The 20572-nt window shown below is 40.8% G+C and overlaps 2 protein-coding genes across 2 annotated transcripts; one reads left to right on the top strand and one right to left on the bottom strand.

Moving 5' to 3' along the window:
* Positions 1-114: 114 nt before the first annotated feature.
* LOC1278723 (zinc finger protein 11) lies at positions 115-11909 on the bottom strand. Its single transcript, XM_061651473.1, has 3 exons — positions 11722-11909; positions 9222-11634; positions 115-237 (listed from the first exon to the last, which is right to left on the bottom strand). Exons 1-3 carry the CDS (start codon positions 11730-11732, stop codon positions 115-117), a joined length of 2547 nt encoding a protein of 848 aa, XP_061507457.1. The 5' UTR covers positions 11733-11909.
* Positions 11910-16509: 4600 nt separating this feature from the next.
* On the top strand, positions 16510-18611 carry LOC133392123 (spindle assembly abnormal protein 6 homolog). The gene is made up of 3 exons (XM_061650875.1): positions 16510-16777; positions 16867-18034; positions 18146-18611. Exons 1-3 carry the CDS (start codon positions 16607-16609, stop codon positions 18229-18231), a joined length of 1425 nt encoding a protein of 474 aa, XP_061506859.1. The 5' UTR covers positions 16510-16606; the 3' UTR covers positions 18232-18611.
* The last annotated feature ends 1961 nt before the right edge of the window (positions 18612-20572 follow it).

The raw sequence follows: 20572 nt of genomic DNA, 5'->3' as shown, positions 1-20572 counted from the left end.
AATTTTCGAAGTCGTTTCAGATCTTTGTAACGGACAGCTAGGCTAATCTCCGTTAACCGCCTGAAACCAACCCAAACAACGAACGACCACGACCATATCGGCCTCGTGACACCGTCACTCGATCGCCCGCCAATGACCGGACGCGCACATAACTCCGATGTCCCAACTGCCATCGCCCGAACAACCGTTGACGAGCCGGCAAAACACGACTTCGATGTCCCCGCCGTCGACACCGACCTGAACGCCGAAAGCCCGAAAGTGCACTTAATCGATTTCGCATGCACCGTCGCTACCTGCAGCTACGTCGACCGCCAGCAGCATCGACCGCCAGCTGCACCAACCGCCAGCTGCACCCCACCACCACCTATCCAACGACATATGGAATCGATCATATCGACCGGTGTTAGCAGTAACACCGCTCTAGGAGGGGAATCCTGTAGCGACCAGAGCGCCATCTGGTGCGCACACGTAGAACTACCGACCAAAATGTTAAACGGGCTAGTTAGGCAGGGACTGCACACAAAGCTAGAGCAGGACAAACAGTGGTAGCATGCTTCACCGCAGCTATAAAAACGGTGGCTTGCTCCATACACGTTCTCTCGCGTCCTAAACGTTTCAACACCGACACGCGCATATCCGCCCGGCTTAACCAATACACTCTCTTCTCCGGCAACTCTCGATCGAGCAACAGCAATTTTCGCGTCTCTCCCGAACTCACCGTTCCGCGGCTTAGTAAAAAAACGAATAAACCGAATTCTAGTGAAACGTAAACGTAGTTCGCAAAGCGTGTTGCGTATCATTTCTTTAAAAAAATAGGGACCACATTTGTGGCGCCCCTAAAGGTTAAATCTAACATTCTTAGTGGCTTGCAATTAACTTATAACCGGTAGTCTCAGTTTACTTAAAGTTTAAAAGTTATCTGTTAATTTTATTAAAAAAATTCTGTTACACATGTGGTTTTGGTTAGATTTATTTATAAAGATTAGTAATACGAATGAATTTTAAACGTTTACGCTGGCAATCGCTGTCTGGTGAGAGGATGGAGTAGATGCTGTGGTCCAAAAGTTGAAACTGCATAGTGGATTGTCGGATTTGTCCAAAACGAAGTCGTGATGGAATTCTCTAGTCTTGGTGTGGTCTCTCTGTGGTGGAGTTGAGGTCTTGATAGTTCTCAGGAAAGAGCGACCACTGCTAACCCAATAACCAACTTTCGGCGATGATGATTTTACTAAGGCAAATTAAGTCTCGGCGTGGAAGTGTTATGGCAGCAGGCCGGGTTATTACGCCCTGCGTTGGTTAGTCAGTCTGCTATTTCGTTTCCCTGAATACCAGTGTGACCAGGACTCCAGCAGAATGTGACTTGAGGTGAATTCGATATAATGCAGAGTTGTTGGATGTTCGGGTTGCGGGTAGTTCTAGATTCAAGTGCTTGAAGGACACTTGCACTCTCGGTGAATATCACGTTGGGTTTGTGACTGCATAGGCCTTCGTCACTGTAGTTACGGTGTACCTTCATCTTTAGGCATAGTAATTGAAAATTTAGTTAATGCTGGAGAATTTTCCGTGGCAATAGGTACACTCGATGATTTGGATGAAATGTTTCGGCATAAGTAATGTGTTTTATGGCGTTTATAACTGCTTCCATCCAAAAATCTGTCACCACAATTTTCACATGTAAACGGACGCTCTCCAGTGTGTATACGCCTATGAACAGTCAATTGGCCACCCTGACTAAATCTTTTATCGCAGAATTCGCAAACATATTTTTTTTCCCCTGAAAAATAATTAGAAACAAACTTAATCAATTGATTACATACTCAACATCATATAAGCTTATATTTTAAACTCCGTACATGAATTTATGATTCGTTGAATTTAAGGTACAACAAGACCACATCATATAACAAAGACCACATCCAAAAATTGTTGACAAATTCAAAAGTGAACTTAACCAAGTATTCCTTAGGGTTTCGATTCATATGATGGATTAGTTAACGAGAAGAGGAATGTTTCAAACCGCTAGTGGAATCGTGCGAGCATTATGCGGATGTTTGCAATCTTACAACGAAGTGTTGCAACTGAATAGAGGAATTTTGCAAGTGAAGCTCCATTTTTCCATTATACAATTTCGAATCATAGAAACCCTGTATCAATGTTCATTCATGTGATTAGCTGATCTTTGCATACCACCTTTGTTTAATGCTTGTTTAATTTTGGCTCAACAACCGTTAAGGCCTGCCTGTACCACTTGTGGGGCTGGCTTTCAGTGACTTTTGGATTACCCCCAATAGCAGGATAGTCAGTCCTACGTTTGGCGGCACGGTATATTTGCGGCTTGTACCCATGACGGGCATGTTGATAAGTCGTGCGAGTTGACGACTCTATCATGAGATCGGCTCTGGCGAATTTGCTTAATTAGCTTTGACATTTGTTTAACCGTAGTGTCTATGACCAAAAAAATACACGTTGTTCTACGACCGCCTAGCCGGGTAGGACCATACACTTTGTATGGGAGATTGCTGTTTCACGGATTCTAAAGAATTTCTTATGATCTGCTCGTCGAATTATTATTGCATGAAATTATTATCAAAGCTGCATCTTCTTGTTGGTTTACTGAAAACATTTTTCTGGAATTTTGAAAATTGTCTCAAAGTATTTCTACGACCGCCTATCCGGACATTCAAAAAGATTCTGATAATCGGACCAACAGCACGGTTAGCAATGTACTTGCATCACCATCAGAACCGTTTTTCATCCAGCCATCTTCCTGGTCCTGCATAAATATGTCTATCTTTCCAGAAATGTTTCTTTGGCTTAGGATATCGTATCGTCATCAAATTGATTATTCTATTCCACATCACATCTTCTTCTTCTTCTATTTGGCGTAACGTCATACGCGGACATACCGGCCTATTAAGACATTCGAGACTTAATTCATTACCACACATCCGGATAATCAATCCGTCCATTCTACGGTCTACGGAGACGGTCCATTATAGGTTTGCCCATGACGGGCATGTTATTGAGTCGTAGGAGCAGACGACTGTACCACGAGACCGCCCCTTTACATAACATGTGATGTTTAATATGCTACGCATATAAAAACAAAATCGGTTATGTTTGCTAGAGTTTCGGCTGCATTTTCGATGTACTTATAAAATTACGACCAATAATCAACTCTGACGAAAAAACGGCTGAGAGCAACATCTCCATCTCCAATTTATTTGAAACGAATTGGGTATGTAAGGAGTTGGATTGGAATAACACCTGTTTACGACGTTTTAGTAGATTCTCGTTCCCCGTTGCTTCCAATCGCGTATCGTCACTTGCGAATCGATAATAACGTGCGATAAAATGCGGAGCATTCGACGGACCAAATGACGGACTATTTGGTTACGTAGTACATAAAAAATTGCGAGATAGTTTTAAGACCGGCATTCGAAAAAAATGAAACATTTTATTTTGCGTTGCGTAGCAACAATTAAACTCCCCCTCTCCTCTATGTAGCAAATCGTATCGTTTGACAACACCCCCTCGCCCTCTCCCCTAACAGCGTTACATAGTTGATGGAAGACGCCTTACCCGAGTACAGACGGCGCCCACAGGCCTGCCCACGCCCGAATGCAGAGCCGATGGCATACGATTCTTTCTTCACCCACACACACACACACACACACACACACACACACACACACACACACACACACACACACACACACACACACACACACACACACACACACACACACACACACACACACACACACACACACACACACACACACACACACACACACACACACACACACACACACACACACACAAACACACACACACACACACACGCACACACACACACACACGCACACACACACACACACGCACACACACACACACGCACACACACACACACACACACACACACACACACACACACACACACACACACACACACACACACACACACACACACACACACACACACACACACACACACACACACACACACACACACACACACACACACACACACACACACACACACACACACACACACACACACACACACACACACACACACACACACACACACACACACACACACACACACACACACACACACACACACACACACACACACACACACACACACACACACACACACACACACACACACACACACACACACACACACACACACACACACACACACACACACACACACACACACACACACACACACACACACACACACACACACACACACACACACACACACACACACACACACACACACACACACACACACACACACACACACACACACACACACACACACACACACACACACACACACACACACACACACACACACACACACACACACACACACACACACACACACACACACACACACACACACACACACACACACACACACACACACACACACACACACACACACACACACACACACACACACACACACACACACACACACACACACACACACACACACACACACACACACACACACACACACACACACACACACACACACACACACACACACACACACACACACACACACACACACACACACACACACACACACACACACACACACACACACACACTGGGTGGCAGATAAGACCAAGAACGCTGCAATATGGGTGACAGGCAGGTACCCAATACAACGAGTACCCAATATCTTACACCTTCGAGGGTTTCTGCATAGCTGAAGTAAATGGAATGTTTTTCTGCAGCTGCTATGCTCCTCCAAGCTGGGAAACACCGGCACAACCCCCACGTTCAACAGAAACGAAAGGACATTAATCATTGATATTACGTTCTGCAGTCCCACCCTCTCGGAGAGATTAAACTGGCGAGTTAGTGATGCACTCACTCTCAGTGACCATAATGTTGTCAGATACGCCATCAACCAAGTGATACGCTAACATCATCATCAGTGCATGGGTCAGGAGTTCCGTTTCGATTCAATTTTAGCTTTCGGAGATTTCGGTGAAGCCGTAAGCGCCTCTCAAATCGTGATAACCCTAACCAAAGCCTGTGATGGCGCAATGCCAAGAAGGAAACTTCCTAACGGACGACGACCACCCGTGTATTGGTGGAACGCGTCGATTAAAAGACAACGGGCTGAATGCGTAGCAGCATGGCGCAAAATGCAGCGAGCAAGATGACCTAAAGTCAAACAGCAACTCAGGATCGTATACATTGCGGCTGGGTCAAAGCTTAAAAGAGCAATTAAAGCCAGTAAAAGGCAACACTTACTCGAGCTATACGACGGAACCGCTCGGAAGCCCTGGGGACTTGTCTTCAATACACTCATGAACAAGGTAAAGTCTTTAGATCTGTAGAACAGTGTCCTGTAAAGCTGAAGAGCATTAATGAAACCCTGTTTCCAACACATGCACCACCGAACCTCAGTCCTACGATCAACAAGCCAGAGACTGACCCTGTGCCTATAACGAGACAGGAGATTATTAACCTGGCTAATTGTTTAAAATGTGACAAAGCTCCTGGGATTGATGGCATCCCCAATAAGGCGATCAAGGCGGCTATGTTGGCTTACCCTGATGTGTTCAAAAACGTTCTAATGAACACCTTGACTACCGGCCAGTTTCCGTCAATGTGGAAAAGACAGAAAATAGTCTTGATACCGAAGCCAGGTAAGCCGCCAGGCCACCCGTCAGCTTTGAGGCCCTTGGGACTTGTGGATAACCTGGCTAAAATGCAAGAGATGGTGATTTTGGACCGCCTAACAAAATACACTGAGGGACCGCACGGTCTGTCTGATCGTCAATTTGGCTCCCGGACAAAACGATCTACGGTGGACGCGATACTGGCGGTACTGGAGAAAGGTAATGCGGCGTTTCAACGGAAGCGATGTGGAGCTCGATACTGTGCGCTCATCACCATTGACGTGAAGAATGCCTTCAACAGTGCTAGTTGGGAGGCAATTGCGGTAGCGGTAGAGCGCATGAAGATTTCCCCGCATTTGTGCAGGCTGTTGAGGAATTATCTTGACGGTCGCGTGCTGCCATCACCGCAGGCGTACCCCAGGGATCAGTGCTTAGTCCCACCCTGTGGAACGTCATGTATGATGGAGTACTGACCCTCGCCGTCCCTCGTGGAGTCGAGATCACTGATTTTGCAGACGACATCGCTCTCACTGTCTCAGCTGTGTCTATCAGTCACAAGGTGTACCAAAAAGCATCGATAATGGCAGGAACTATACAAGTCGAGTCCACCAGATCGCTAAAGTATCTTGGGGTTGTCATTGATGACCGACTTAAATTTAAGAGCTACCTTGAGAAAGCCTGCAAAAAGGCCACGAAAGCAGTAAATGCACTAGCGGCATTCACTCCAAACATTGGCGGACCGAATAGCAGTATCTAACTGCGCCATCTCGGTGTTGAGGTACGGAGCGCCGGTTTGGGCCCATATACTAAAGGAAAAGCAACACCAGAACACCCTGAATAAGGTGCACATAAAGCTGGCCATGCGTGTTACTAGCGCGTACCGTACCATTTCGTGCGAAGCGAGGAGGACTCGAAGAACTTCCGGAAATCGCGTGCGGGGGAAACTTTCACCGAGACTGCAAAGAAAGCCTCAAGGGAAGCATCGATGAGGCAAAGGCAGAACGAGTGGAGTAGCTCGTTGAACGGAAGATGAACCTATTTACTGATCCCCGACGTTGCAGCATGGCTAGAAAGAAAACATGGTGATGTGGACTACTTTGTCACCCAGGTTCTTTCCGGCCAAGGCTGTTTTATTTGTATATTTGTATATTAAAGTGTCGTTTAGTGCCTAGTATTTCGCGTCGTCGTCATGACCAATTTTTGTGTTTGCGTGATACCTGTCAATCAGTCTCGCGAACTTTGATTCATCGTGCAATAGCTAGGATGAAATGCTAATGCATAAGCCCTTCCCCAAGAACCATACCGAAAGGTGAACCCATAGCGAAGGGTATATGGCCCAAGGAGGGAGTATACTGGATAAGAATCCCATGTCAACACCCGTGCGACAACGGGAGTCTTTCGAAGATTCCCCCTCCTTGTAAAACAAAAAAACACACACACACACAGCGCGGGGAAAGTGACCGTCCACTATATCATGTCTTGACGGTAGATCATGTCAGTACGTCATGTCAGTACGGTAGATCCGAGAGCAACAAAGTCAAGAAAAACTCTTTCCCGGTACGGATGGCAATCCAAAGTTCTTTTCTTGTTATTATTGTTATTTGCGTAATGGCCGACGCGATCATGCCGGTCTTTTCAGGACTTGAGTACCAGGTAGCCGAATAGTCAGCCCTTGCTACGGCAGACGGTTCATACGCGGTTAGAACCCACGACGGGCATGCTGTTAAGATGTGCGGAATGATGGCGGTCGCTGGCCCGCTCCTATCCAGCGGGCAACTTGCATACTGCCACACTGTATCCTGCTCGATGCATACGCTGCAGGCAGGGGGAAGGATGCAGCTCCACAATAAAAAAACACCGTCATGAACACCTTCCTTTCTTTGACCGATGGATCATAACATTCCGGAAGAATACACATTTGGCGACAGTGTTGCACACACACGCACACTCACACCCTTGCGCAGACGGCTCAGCCTATCTATGTAATCTACGACATACGAAAGGAAAAGCATAGTGTCACATAAAGTTATGCTTAATGCAATTAGGTTTAAGCTTTCCTATGCACGGCCATGGCCACCTGTGTTGCGTGCGCTACTTCGAAATAGGGTTCTGCGCGTTGCACAGCAAACCCTCCAGCGTGAGCTAGCGATTCGTTAGTTATTTTTACATTGCAGCGATTGAACTCATTGCGCTGTTTTGGTTTGATTTGTGAAAATTCTATTTCATTTCCGCAATGTTTGTTAACGGTTTTTTAAGCACCACAACAGCTCGCGAGCATTGACCACACGCGAGAAAGAGATCGACTCTCTTCATTCCAGAAAAATACGATTCGCCCGCTCGCATACAAAAATATAAAAAAGCTCGTTTAAAACTAGTTGCCTTGAGAAAAAAAATAATCAAAATCTATAATACTGTTGGTCTTATACGGAAAGTAAATAGCCGCAACTCAAATTAACGTTTTTTTTTTTAAAAACATAAACAAGCTACTGTCGTCGACCCACACTGCCTATTCAAAATACACGTATAAAACATCGTAGAGCGCGAGCGCTTCGTATGTGCAAAACACACAGAGAAAAACAGCCTGGCTTGCAAGCGCACTGCTTGTACAAAATACGTAGCGAGTAGATCAGGGTAGCTCGCGACCGGCCTGTATACTTAAAATCCATGCAGAAAAAAACTGCCTAGCTCGCGAGCGCACTGCCTATCCAAAATCCATGCAGAAAAAAACAGCCTAGCTCGCGAGCGCACTGCCCATCCAAAATACGTAGCGAGAAGAACAGAAACGAGAAGAACTCGCTCGTGATTCGCAGTTAGCAAAAGAGCCAGCTCGCTCGAATCGTCACAAAGAATCATTTTGCCCATGTCTAATCCAAACCTCGACAGCACGCTCAGGCGAGGGGTATGAGGCGGAGCAAGGGACGGGTAGCTTGACAAGCTGCTTGACAATTTTGCCGTAGGAGGGAAAAAGAAGGCATGAGAAAATGCGCGAAAGGCAATGAGTTCTTGCATCGCTTTGCCCAGCGGGATAGTGAAATCGCATATACCGCGTATATAGGGGAATATCTGTATTCATTAGTGATGGGAAAAATGAAGTTTTTGACACAATCAATTCCGACTAGTTCCGCAGTTTTCTTGAATCGATTCCGGATAGTAGGTCAGGGATCAGTTTCCGGAATCGATTCCGGATTCGGCTCGGGAATCGGAATCGGATCCCAAATTGGTTCCAAAATTGGCTCCATAATTGATTCCGGAGTTGGCTGGAAATTAGAATCGGCTTCCAAACGGAGTCAGTTTTGGCATCGCCATAAAAATAGGCGTTTGGCGTTTTGATAACGGCAAAAAATTAAAAAAAAAATACTTGTAAAAGATCCATTCTCATGGCGATTCCCGGACTGATTTAGCTTCTAACACTTCTTTTTTCAATTCAAGAACTAATTCACATTCCGGAACTAATTCTATTTCTGGAGTCAATTATGATTCCGTTATCGGAGCAAATTGCGATTCCCAGGTCAATTCCGATTCCGGAGTCAATTCTGATCGCGGAATCGATTGCAGAGCCGACTCGGGCCGACCGATTCCCTGTTCGGAATCAATTCCAGAGCCGATTCCGCACATTTCTAGGTACTTACCTGTATGAGTAGTAAGATGCTTTGCAAGATTCGAACTAGATGTAAATTGCCGATTGCATATCTTGCAATTATATGTTTTGTACTTCTTACCAGTGGGACCAGCTTCTGGTGGGATTGCTATTGCATGAGCGTTCGGTATGTATAATTTACTTTGGGGATTAAAGTGGGATGTGTAGTGTCGACGCATTTCCTTCTTATCAACAAACCCTTTCTGGCATAGCTGGCATGAGAATGGACGTTCACCAGTATGTATGCGACGATGTATCGTCAGCGATCCTTTTTGTGTAAATGTCTTTCCACACAAATCACACATATATGGTACAGGTTGGTCGGCATGCATTTTAATATGGCGAATGAGATTTTTGTGATGTTTAAAAATACGATTGCAAACCTTACATGTAATGATACCATGTATTGTATGACGAAACTCATGTTCAACCAACGATTCTGCCTCCCGAAATATCAAATCACAATAACGACACTTTTTATCCGTTATGTTCGATTCGTGAGAATTCTTTACGTGTTCCAGAGCAATAGAAAGATTATCGAAAGTTTGCGCACAGAGCACACAGTAGCATGGTTGACTAGCTTCTGCACCAAGACAGTTTAGTTTATGTTCGCGCAATACCTGTTGCGCTCGGAAGGATTTTCCACACACCTCACAAATAAACGGTTTACCTCTATTGTGTGTAAGATGGTGATCAATAAATTCGTCTGTTTGTTTTAGTGGGTTTCCACAAACATTACAACCATACACACTATTCTCTTTTTGATTTCTTTTTTCATTCATTATCAGTGTGGTAGATTTTTTGCGCACTTCACCACAATATTTACATTCTAATTGATTTTCCTGCTCATGTATGGCCTGATGACGCCGTAGGGTACTAAGCATTGTGTAAGATCGATCACAGATCGGACATATAAATCGTTTGTGCCCTTCTATTACCCTAGTATTGTGTATTTCAGATTGTGTTTCAGCTTCTTGATGTTCGTCTTGCTGGTTCCCTTGAGAATGTACCTGTCCTTCATGGTGCTGACAGTCCGCTAGCGCCACAAAACGCTTCTCACAGTAAAAGCATTTGATAGCTAAGCCTTCCGCATGTTGACGAAGATGGTCTTGAAGCACTCTTATCGAGCTAATCATTTTGTCATCACACTTACCGCACTGAAACGGCAGCGAATCGGAATGCAATACGAGATGATTATTAAGGTCTTGATGCGATTTTCCAATGAAGTCGTTACATATGTAACAAATCATCTTACGATTTTCTTTTTTTTTAATTTTTTGTACGTGATGTTTTTTTTCGTGTTTATCTAGATCAATTTGATTCGAAAATGTTGTTGCACAGTATCGACACACAAACCGTCTACCCTTATCGGCATCGATATCGTATTTCTGCTCATGTAAATTACGCATATGTCTGCTTACAGCTTGTCCACAAGAAAAGCGGGCGGGACAATAAAGGCAGCGTCGGTTTAACGCTAGATCATGCTGCTGATGATGCATATTTAAACGATGCAAATTAGTAATCGTTTCCGATACACATATATTACAGTTGAATGGAATGTCTTTCGCATGCTCATTTTGGAGGTGTTGACGCAAATCCATGCGAAACCGGAATCTTTTTCTACAAATATAACACTGCGTTATATTGTTCGTTTTCATATCATCTGTCTCTTCATTTCCGTTTGTATTTTTACGGTTTAAACATGCCATCTTCGACATTTTGTTCATTTCCAAGCTTTCCTTCCGTAGTCTGCTGACATTTTTCCGTTTTAAACTTTGTTGTAACAACTTCTTTAAGTCTGTCGAATTGTACTCTTCGCTAATATCAGTTTCAAATGTACATTTTTGATGATCATTTGCACTATCATGTTCGGTTCGGGCCGGATAGGTTTTACATTCTACATACTCCGATTGATCTTCACTTTGATCTTGTCTATCATATTCCATCGACGAATATTTTTTTACACGCTCTGAGTTGCCTTGAAAAGCGCACGTTATTAGAGAGGCTGTGTTATCGCCTAGTATTCCTGAAGTATAATATTTATTATTTGCACGCCATTCGACGTTCCGTGCGTTTTGTTCTACTCTTTCCGTAGGTTCCTCTTTTGATTCATTAGTATGATTCAAGATGTCACTGTGTTCCGCACCACTATTATTGCTGTAATGAGCATTTCCAGAATCAACTTTGATTTCCACATTTTCGTTCACAAATACTGCTGAAAGACATTCTGAGCTACTTCCAGAATCTATAGGCTTGTTGTCAAAATCCTGTAAATTATCATCTTTTTTAACAATATAGATCTCTTCTACATCGTTATTCGATGGGATGATATGACTGAAATAATAATTTAAAAATATATTGATTTATTAATAGATAATTTGGAAGACGTGAATTTAAACAGTATAATGTATTATTATTTACCGAAGCAACATTTTTTCCTGTTTACAGTAAGGTACATGAATGTAATAACGCGATCGGAATAAATTGACACTATACGGCTCAATCAAGGTGGATTAAAAATATCTGGTGGAGGAAAAGGATTTTCGGGGGTTCGCCATTATTTAAAAACTGTCATTTAAAAACCGTTAAAGCGGCGCTCTGCGACCAATTGAACGAGACAAAAAAACACGACTCTGTCTATAGCAAAGTGAGTGTATATATCAGGTGGGCTTAAAGCAAGGTGTGTTTATTTAGAAGGTGAATTATTAGCGCGTTTGCTGGGCGCCATCATTGAGTATTGTTATGTCAAATCGCATACAAATTTCTATACCCCCCTCCAGCCCTTCCCTATTTTAATACCGAAGCCCCCAGTATTGTTATGTCAAGTTGTGAAATGTCAATTTGCTCTGAAGCACTTCACCTCCTAATATCCAAACACCTTGGGCTTAAAGTGTTTTTCCTCACATCGACACACAGTTAGATAGAATTAGAAAACAAACTGTATTGAACAATCATCAAAGCACCCAGTTTGTTATGGATCTAACTGTCAAACCAGGTTTTCTTCCTTTTTTTGGTTTTAAGACGTCAAATTGCACTGGATAAGCCCACCTGATAAATCAACTCACTTTTATCTATAGGCTCTGTCAGCTGTTCGATGTCTTTTAAACCTGTCATGATGCAAGGCAATAGGCCTATTTTTTCATCTCGAAAATGAAGCATTTTCATAGTTTAAATGCATATCCATCTGCAGGAGGAAGATTCAACTCATAATTTACCTGTTATTCTCATCAATAATAAAATAAAAATCTTTCAAATTTAACATTGAAAAATTAAAACAAACGTCCATGCCAAAACACATACAGTGCATACACATGTATTATGTACACGTAATAGTTTTTTACGTTTCAAACCTGTATATTTCATATTGTAATTCATTGTGAAGCATTACCGTAATTATTGATAGTGTAGAAATTAAAAATTCGAATTTGTTTATACCTCACACATACACCTTGACATCCTCACACATACACCTTTTCTTTATGTACATCTTGTTTGTGCGATCACACCTAGGATTAAAGTATCTCAGGCAATACTGTCCAATAGAGATGTCATTCGTGATTAGGCGCTAAAACTGGAAACACGCAATTCTTCAGCTTTCAATTACAGTAGAACGTCGATTATCCGGGGGCGGATTAACCGGCGGGCGGCTTAACCGTGCGCATAAATGTGACAGCTGTTCAAACGTACGGCGAACATTTGCAGCGATAGTCATGTGGGCAACCAGTTTTTTGTGCAGCTCTGTAGTGTCTAGTGGTGTATTCGAAATTTCCCAAATAGCCAGCTCGTACTTTATAGCTGATTTAGGGCTGTTTAACGAAAAATCGTTCCTATGTCGTACTTTGTGGCTGATTAAGAGATAGACGGTACTTTACGGAACTATGGAGCTTTTTAACAGGCACATGGTACTCTTTGGAACTTTGCGGTTGATTAGCACTATGCGTAGGGTTCCTGATGGAACTTGAAGGCTTGTTAAGAAAGGGTACTGAACTTGGTGGAACTTTATAGCTTTTTAATGCATGACATCGGTACAAGGTGGCTCTTGTCAAAGTGTCAAAGACGGACTCCGGCAATAATCTCATTGCTGCTGCACAAGTTAGATTCGTTAATTGAAGAATGAATATTGAGTGAAGTGATTGTGAATTATCATTAAATTGTGTCAAATTTTGTGTAATCATCAATACAAAAGATTTAAAAATATACATATGTGTTTAAACGAAACAAATCTTGTTGTTTATTTCATCGATGACGCTTGCTTGAAAATAAAACACAAAGAAAAATAATCCCTGGCATCGTGGCATAAGGAAGCTGCTTAGGCGCTGTTTGAAAGACCCACATAGAACTTTGATGCTGTTTATCTACTGCAAAAGGCGAATTAGAGCAGCGATCTTTAGCGTGCCAAAATGAGCTGCTTAAGCAATTCTGGCTATTTGGGTTATTTTTGTTCATGAACAGTTGTTAAACCTATAGTTATTAATTACAGTAGAACGTCGATTATCCGGGCAGCTCGAGACCGGGCGGATGCCGGTTAATCGATTTCCACGGATAATGGTTCAAGAAATGTCAAATTCATATAAAATTGTAAAATTTACTGGTTTTACTAAAAATTCATTTTAAATCAATCAATTGATCACTGATAGAATAGTTTTTGAATCAATAACAATAGATTTAACAATTGTTTTTCATCAAAAATGAAATTAAAAAATATCACTAGACTCTAGATAGCTCCACAACACATGTTTTTACAAAGCTGATCATCGCAGAAAATATTCGCCACGATTGGCCAACTGTCAAATTCATGCGCACGGTTAAGCCGCCCGCCGGTTAATCCGTCCCCGGATAATCGACGTTCTACTGTAAAATAATATTCTTCAAACGATTTTTCGATGGATTCAAGGGGAATTTATCATAAAACTAGTGGATTATTTAATTTTTATATGAATTTGACATTTCTTGGACCATTATCCGTGCAAATCAATTAACCGGCAAACGCCCAGTCCCGAGCTGCCCGGATAATCGACGTTCCATTGTATTTTCATTATTTTTTATTTTCTACACATTGGAAATGTTACTCCAATTAAAAGCTTTAAGGATGTTTACGAAATTCTAACTTAAAGACCATTTTTCATAAACCATAGTGCAACAATGAAAAATATTAAACTTGTGTTTTAATTATAATTTAATAACCCAAGTGCCACAAATCCAATAAACGACCACTAAACGGCTTCTAAACGACTCAAGTTCTCTACCTAAACGGAATATAGAAAGACTTCGTTTAGCAGACGGCAAACGACTCATGCATTCTAAAAATAGCGAAAAAGCTGGTGGCGCTATCTGTTGGTGGGATACCCCAACCAGTTGACCTTCATCGCTTGGAGGAAAGCTTTCTCATTTCCTCTGTACTATTGTATGGTTTTGTATTACGATTACGATACGATTGTTTAAATACTAAACTCCAACCGAAACCACCAGTACTGAAGCAAGTGAGATTTGAGGAATGGTCGTTGGTGTTGATACCCACGTATCTGACCGCACGACCATTCATATAGATTTTTGCTCAGAAAGTAAGAAGACTATATAGGTCATGATAAGATGAAACTTGTCGAAACACATTGCAAGAAAAGGATAGCAATATAATGATGAGTTGTAATACGCCATCTATTGATCAAACCAATGAAGCTGTGGAGCTTTCATTTTTTTTCTATGGATATTCAATTTTCCAGTCGTTTAAGCTTAATCTGTGGCGCTTGGGTATTGAACTGTCATTTATCAACAGCACGGATAAACGGAAAGCCGGATAAAAGGTACACGGATGTACGGCGCTCCACTGTAATTTGTTTATTTACCGAACTGTTGGTAAAACAGGATAATGAAATTTTTTAAAATATTTATTAACCTCATTTATCGCTTTAAAAAGGAGCCCTAGCATCAAAAGTAATTTTCATTCAAAATGGCCAGAAACACAAATTGAATAGGTAAAAATTTTATATCATTGAAATAATTTATTTATGTATATTTTCATTATAAGGCCGAAAATACACGGACCGGAATTTCGCGGCCGCGGAATTCCGCCTGCTGTCAAACCCATATACAAAGTGTCAACAGCAACTTTCCCGAACTGTCATATCAATATATTTTTCGGCAAGCGGAATTCCGCGGCCGCGAAATTCCGGTCCGTGTATTTTCGGCCTTATATATTTTCTACACATGGAAAATGTTACTACAGTTAAAAGCTTTAAGGATGTTTACGAACTTCTAACTTTAAGACCATTTTTCATAAACCATAGTGCAAAAATGAAAAATATTAAACTTTATTTTATGTTTGTTATGTGTTTTAATTATAATTGCAATTTCGCCTTTCTGTGGTCTAAATTTATTTTGGAATATTTCAGCACACAAATCACATTTTTTAGACAATCTCGACGATACAGTACAAAAATGACTTTCAAACGCGATATGTTCGATGCCGCTCCATAGTGCAATGTCAGGCGGCGCTCTAGCAGCAATCGAACACGACATAAGACACGAACAAACCCATATAATCATATGGAGGTGCACTGTCAGACACAAACAAACAAACAAGACAAACCTCGAGTCGAACATGTCAGTTGATTCTGTCTGTGATGTTCGATACCCACCTGTGCTGTGAGTACCTTGGCTGTCAAACGCTTCACAGCTACAGTAGATAGAATTCAATGCGGGACATTTTCAAGTTTTTTTACGTAGTTTGTCTCTTTTTCTTCTTAAAATTGCGTACAAAATATTTAGAATAGCTATCAATAATATTTGCAATGCTTCACAATCAATTATAACATCAAATATACAGGTTTGAAACGTATAAAACTATTACGTGTACACAATGCATGTATAAGCACTGTATGTGTTTTGGCATGGACGTTTGTTTACATTTTTCAATAATAAATTTGAATGATATTTATGTTATTTTTGATATGAATAACTAGTATATTATTTGTTGAATCTTCCCCCTGCAGATGGAAGTTCATTTAAACTATGAAAATGCTTCATTTTCGAGATGATAAGATAGGCGTATTGCAGTGCATCATGACAAGTCTATAAGACATCGAACAGCTGACAGAGCACCTATCGAACAGAGTCGTGTTTGTTTGTCTCGTTCGATTGGTCCCAGAGCGCCGCCTCACCCAGCAGAAGCGATAAAAAGAACCTTCTAACTGCGTACACCTTGATCGCATCTATTTCACGATCTTGAACGATTCTACCTGGTCTACATACACTTTGCTTATACGTAAACAAATAATTCTATCATTTCTCTTTTAATATTTTCTTAACAATGCATAAAGCATCACAAATTGATCTTAAATTTATTGACAGTCATCACAGACGATGTGTGAAAGTGTTATTTCCTGTGGTACCATTACCGATTAACGTTGAGAATGTAGGAGTACGCAGTCAACAATATTTTTACATGATTGTTGAACAAATAGATCTCCAACACCTTATTGTATGTTTGAGTTTGAAATATCTTTAGTTGAATTTAAGTTCTGTGTTTTTAAATGACTGATGGATTAACCATATATTTAATTCTTCTAGCAAATCCGAATGCTTCAAGTAAACGATCAATCTAAAATGCTCATCAGTACCATTGACAACGCGGCATACGAACGCATAAGAGCAGAACAATCACTGCACGTTACATTCCAAGGGTTTGTCGACCATTTGATCAAAATTCTCGACAGTTGCAAGCGGGAAGAATTGCATTTAGCACTTTTATCTGAAAACAACTGTTATATGTTGCAAATATTCGAGAAAAGTTCATTTAAGAATTTAACCCATTTGTTTGTTCCGATGGAAAAAGCAACAACCGATATCGTACTCTTTCATATAAATCAATCGCTCCAAGCTCTGCAAGAACAGGCAACAACACACTCATCTCAGGTACAGCAGTTTCAGATGGAGATAGATAAGAAAAACAATACAATCGACAAACTAAAAAAAGAAGTGAAATCCTTAAGTGGCAAAATGGAGGAACAAGAAAATTTAATATTTAACAGGAATACGGAAGAAGTTAATCGCCTGTTGCAAACAATTAAAATGCTCAATGAAAACAAGGACACTGAAGAGTGTCGACTTAAATCAATCATCAGTAGCATGCAAGAGAAAATAGACCAGTTAACGAAGGAAACCTATGAGCGCACAGAACGCATAGTTCAAGAATCAAAGCGTTTTGAAGCATATCGCGAAGAAAATGTAAAGCTACGGGGACAAACTGTTCAATTGAAAGAAGAATTAGATCGGTTACAAGCTAATATTACATCACAACAGTGTCGAGAATCCCGATCCGAGATAGTAGTAACGGATTTAAAACGACAATTGATTGAAATGCAGAGTAAACTAAAGATAGCCGAGAAGCAACGGTCCGAATTAGAGGCAGAATTGGAAGCGGAAAAGAATATATGTCAAACAAAAAAGCATGCTCTACAACTGACGACTGATGAACTGGCAAATGCTTCTTTAGTGATAAATAATCTTAACAAGGAGAATATTAAATTAAAAAGCAAACTCGATTTGCGAACAGATATCGCAAAGCGTCAAGAAAAATTGTTGCTTGAAAAGGATAAAAGAATAACGGAATTGAGCAATACTGTAACAGCTATACAACAAGAACATATGAGAAACAAATCTTGCAATGAAGAATATGCTGAAATTGTTGGGCGCATTAAAGAAACTACAAATATAATAGAAGAAAAATATCGCAAAAGTAAGTATTTCCATGCCTATTCAATAGTTATGCATTATATAAATGCTTTTATTACTGTAACTTTAATTTTCTTATAATGAACATAATTTTGTTTCTTTTTTCACTTTACAGAAATTAACGATATGATACTCATGCTGTCCAATAATCCTAACGTAGAAACAGCGCCCTGTGTAGCATGTAAATATGATGATGAGTAGCTCATCATGGAATAGAAGAAATGTTGTTGTTTTATTCAACGATAAATAATGTGATGCTCATGATTGATGCCTTACACATTTAGAGACCGTTCAGGCTTTAGGCCACGTAACCGGCTTACTTGGGCCCGTAAGTCCGTTCAGACACGAGATGACGATGAAGATGGTAATCACACTACGTCCTAATTATTCAGGAACTCCATCGTGGCTGAATTGTAATGTTACACAGTAGGAGTAATATGATGACACATGTAATATATTCAGTATCTGTTAACTTAAGAAATTGCAACACTTACATTGTCACTCAATCCTATCGATAAAAAATTATGTTGTTTAGGGCCAAAATAAATACTTAACTTAATGCATCATTTACAAGGCAACAATTTAAACTGTTCCTTTATTAATTGTCAGTATGATTTTCATTTAATGCAACGGAGGGGGCTGAGGTAGCCACATTTACTGCTTTTAGTATATCCTGCTCTTGCCCGGCTATGAGCCGATCGCGTATAATTTCTGCAATGGCTTTTTGTGTTTTACGATCTAATTTTTCCAACTTTTTAGAAACATCTCTTTTCAAATCCCAGTCGGGTTTACGCGGGGCAAGGTTAACAATGTCAATCTCATCAATGACAATAGGTGTTGTCATCATCTCAAGCTGTACGTCGATTTGTTTTTCAACAATTCCAGCTTGATTAGCGATAGCTGAGGATTCCTGGATTTCATATTCAGTTACATGTTTATAATTCCGAAAAACGGGCCTATAAAACAAAATACTGTTAGTTGTCTAGTTAAAATGTGCCAAGTAAAAGGTACTCACTTTGGTATATTAGCACTCACTTCGTTGACCATTATCTGCTGTAGTTCTTCGTGATTTCGTTTGTGGCGCAATTCCTTTAATCGATTCTTGCGCTTGAGTGCTTCTTCCTGAAGCCTTCCAATTACATTGGCCATTTCAAATGTTATTTCATTTAACTATCATTTCATGAGAACTTATTTTCAAAATAATAGCAACACTACTTGAACTCAGCTTACAACCAAAGTGGGAAGGAGCTTCAGTAAATTGTACATTTCACCAAGGTGGAATATAGAGGAGGTATCTTCTTAGCGTTTGGCGTGTTGCCATCAAGATTTTTGGATATTAGGAGGTGAAGTGCTTCAGAGCAAATTGACATTTCACCGTCCAAATAGACATATAGCGACAACCGCGCGCGCGACGAAAAATAGCTCAAAATTTCACTCGGTGTAGATCAAAGTAGCTCATTTGACTCAGTCAACTAACTTGTTTTTTATTCGAAAACACACAAAAATAGGTTAAAATGTGTTCAAATCTATTTGTTGCGTTTGGCTTTAATCTGGATTGTAAGCAAAGTAGATAATTCGATTATTTAGGATGAAGCAAAAATGTCGCGCGAGACGAGCAGCTATGTTTGCAAAATTGAGCTACTTTTTTCTGCGCGCGACGTTTTCGCTGTATGTCTATTTGGACGGTCAAATAGTTCATTTCGCTGTATATTTCACCTCACCATCCAAATAGACATACAGCGAAAACGTCGCGCGCAGAAAAAAGTAGCTCAATTTTGCAAACAGAGCTACTCGTCGCGCGCGGCAATTTTGCTTCATCCGAAATAATCGAATAATCTACTTTGCTTACAATCCAGATTAATGCCAAACGCAACAAATAGATTTGAACACATTTTAACCTATTTTTGTGTGTTTTCAAATAAAAAACAAGTTGGTTGACTGAGTCAAATGAGCTACTTTTATCTACACAGAGTTAAATTTTGAGCTATTTTTCGTCGCGCGCGCGGTTGTCACTCTATGTTTATTTGAACGGTGACAGCCCAAGCGAAATTTTTCGGGGATAATGAACATAAACTCATGCCATCTCTTTCTATTCATCATCTATTCATCTCTTTGTCTACTCTCTCACACGCATCGATGCACCCAAGCGAAATTTTTCGGGGATAATGAACATAAACTCATGCCATCTCTTTCTATTCATCATCTATTCATCTCTTTGTCTACTCTCTCACACGCATCGATGAACCCAAGCGAAATTTTTCGGGGATAATGAACATAAACTAATGCCATCTCTTTCTATTCATCATCTATTCATCTCTTTGTCTACTCTATCACATGCATCGATGAACCCAAGCGAAATTTTTCGGGGATAATGAACATAAACTCATGCCATCTCTTTCAATTCATCAGCTCTACTCTCTCACACGCATCGATGAACTTTTACACATCTCTTTGTTCATTGTGCTATATTTGAAGGGTTTAAAACTGATAGATAACGATTCATGTTCATGAACAAGTAATGGTCAAATGGTAATGGTGTAAT

This window comes from Anopheles gambiae, chromosome 2, assembly GCF_943734735.2.
Source record: "Anopheles gambiae chromosome 2, idAnoGambNW_F1_1, whole genome shotgun sequence".
Taxonomy (NCBI): domain Eukaryota; kingdom Metazoa; phylum Arthropoda; class Insecta; order Diptera; family Culicidae; genus Anopheles; species Anopheles gambiae.
This window is presented reverse-complemented; position numbering and strand designations above follow the sequence as displayed.

Bases quoted from the DNA above. Each gene is read 5' to 3' on its own strand.
- LOC1278723 (XM_061651473.1), bottom strand. The intron at 238-9,221 runs GCTCTGCAATCG...TTCGGCGTTCAG, and splicing joins GAATCGGTCGGCCCGAGTCG to GTCGGTGTCGACGGCGGGGA.
- LOC133392123 (XM_061650875.1), top strand. From the start codon at position 16,607: ATGCATAAAGCATCACAAATTGATCTTAAATTTATTGACAGTCATCAC. The intron at 16,778-16,866 runs GTATGTTTGAGT...TAATTCTTCTAG, and splicing joins TAGATCTCCAACACCTTATT to CAAATCCGAATGCTTCAAGT. The intron at 18,035-18,145 runs GTAAGTATTTCC...TTCACTTTACAG, and splicing joins AGAAGAAAAATATCGCAAAA to AAATTAACGATATGATACTC.